Raw genomic sequence first — 1,267 nt, forward strand, 5'->3', positions numbered from 1 at the left:
ACCACGCCCGGCTAATTTTTTGTATTTTTAGTAGAGATGGGGTTCACTGTGTTAGCCAGGATGGTCTTGATCTCCTGATCTCGTGATCTGCCGGCCTCAGCCTCCCAAAGTGCTGGGATTATAGGCGTGAGCCACCACGCCCAGCACAACAGCCCTATCTTGTCTTACAGAATTAGAAATGATTGCTCAGGGAAATTAAGCCACCTACTTGAGGCCACTCAGCTGTTAGGGTGGAGCAGGTCTTCTCCCCTGGGTCCCAGCTCTCTTCTCTCCCCCTTGGGTTCCCAGGTTCTCCACCCTAACTAACAGAGGGGCCCGGGAAAGATGCACACCTGTCCTGTCTCAGCAGGGCCAGGGGCTATGTCTCTCATCTCATGGCTTCGGTGGAACGAGGCCCCATCCCGACTGTCCTCCAGGAGCCCTGCTGAGATGGTGCTGGAGACACTTATGATGGAGCTGACGGGGCAGATGCGAGAGGCTGAGAGGCAGCAGCGGGAGCGCAGCACTGCCGTCAGGAAGGTCTGCACCGGTGTGGACTACAGCTGGCTGGCCAGCACACCCCGGCCCACCTATGACCTCAGCCCCAGTGAGCGGCTGCAGCTGGAGGATGTCTGCGTTAAGATCCACCCATCCTATTGTGGGCCTGCCATCCTCAGGTGAGCACTGGGATGGGGATCCCTGCTGGGCTGCAGGCTCCAGGAAAGGTGGCTGCAGTGGCAGGGGCCTGAAGCCACCAGGACTAGAGCCAGGGAGCCTGGATGACCTAGTTATCTGTTAGAAGGAGCAAGAGGGGAAAAGGAATCTGAAAGAGACCATGAAACGCTGGGCTAGGGTTGGGGGTCCAGCAGGAGGCAGGAGGCAGCTCCTGGAGGCGTGTGAGTTTTGATTCAAGAGAACACAATACCCTTGAGTTTTCTCTTCTCCTTGCCCAGATTATTATTGTCCTGGATTTTAACTTACCTGGCTTCTTTTCTTTCTTCAGTTTACCTTCAATATTACCTTCTTGGAGAAGTTTTCCCAGACATTTCTCCAAAATCAGATTCTTAATTATCCTAGCTTATGTTAGCTTTCATGCTAGTCTGCCCACAGATGAGTGTGTATGAGTGTGTGTGAGAGTGTGTGAGAGTGTGTGTGTGAGTGTGTGTGAGAGTGTGTGAGAGAGTGTGTGTGAGAGTGTGTGAGTGTGTGTGTGTGAGTGTGTGTGAGTGTGTGTGAGTGTGTGAGAGTGTGTGTGAGTGTGTGTATGAGTGTGTGTGAGAGTGTGTGT

At 53.4% G+C, this 1,267-nt stretch overlaps 1 protein-coding gene across 2 annotated transcripts in view; it reads left to right on the forward strand.

The window, feature by feature from the left end:
- Window positions 1–1,267, forward strand: part of RD3 (retinal degeneration 3) — a 20,063-nt gene that overhangs the window by 14,693 nt on the left and 4,103 nt on the right. Inside the window, exon 2 of one of the 2 annotated variants that reach the window (XM_011975793.1) lies at window positions 347–656. In XM_011975793.1, coding sequence (XP_011831183.1) covers window positions 361–656 — 296 coding nt within the window. In that variant the 5' untranslated portion in view covers window positions 347–360. The remainder of the gene's footprint in view (window positions 1–346; window positions 657–1,267) is intronic. The other variant, XM_011975794.1, reaches the window with a different exon arrangement.

This window comes from Mandrillus leucophaeus, unplaced genomic scaffold, assembly GCF_000951045.1.
Source record: "Mandrillus leucophaeus isolate KB7577 unplaced genomic scaffold, Mleu.le_1.0 Scaffold159, whole genome shotgun sequence".
In the NCBI taxonomy this organism is placed as follows: domain Eukaryota; kingdom Metazoa; phylum Chordata; class Mammalia; order Primates; family Cercopithecidae; genus Mandrillus; species Mandrillus leucophaeus.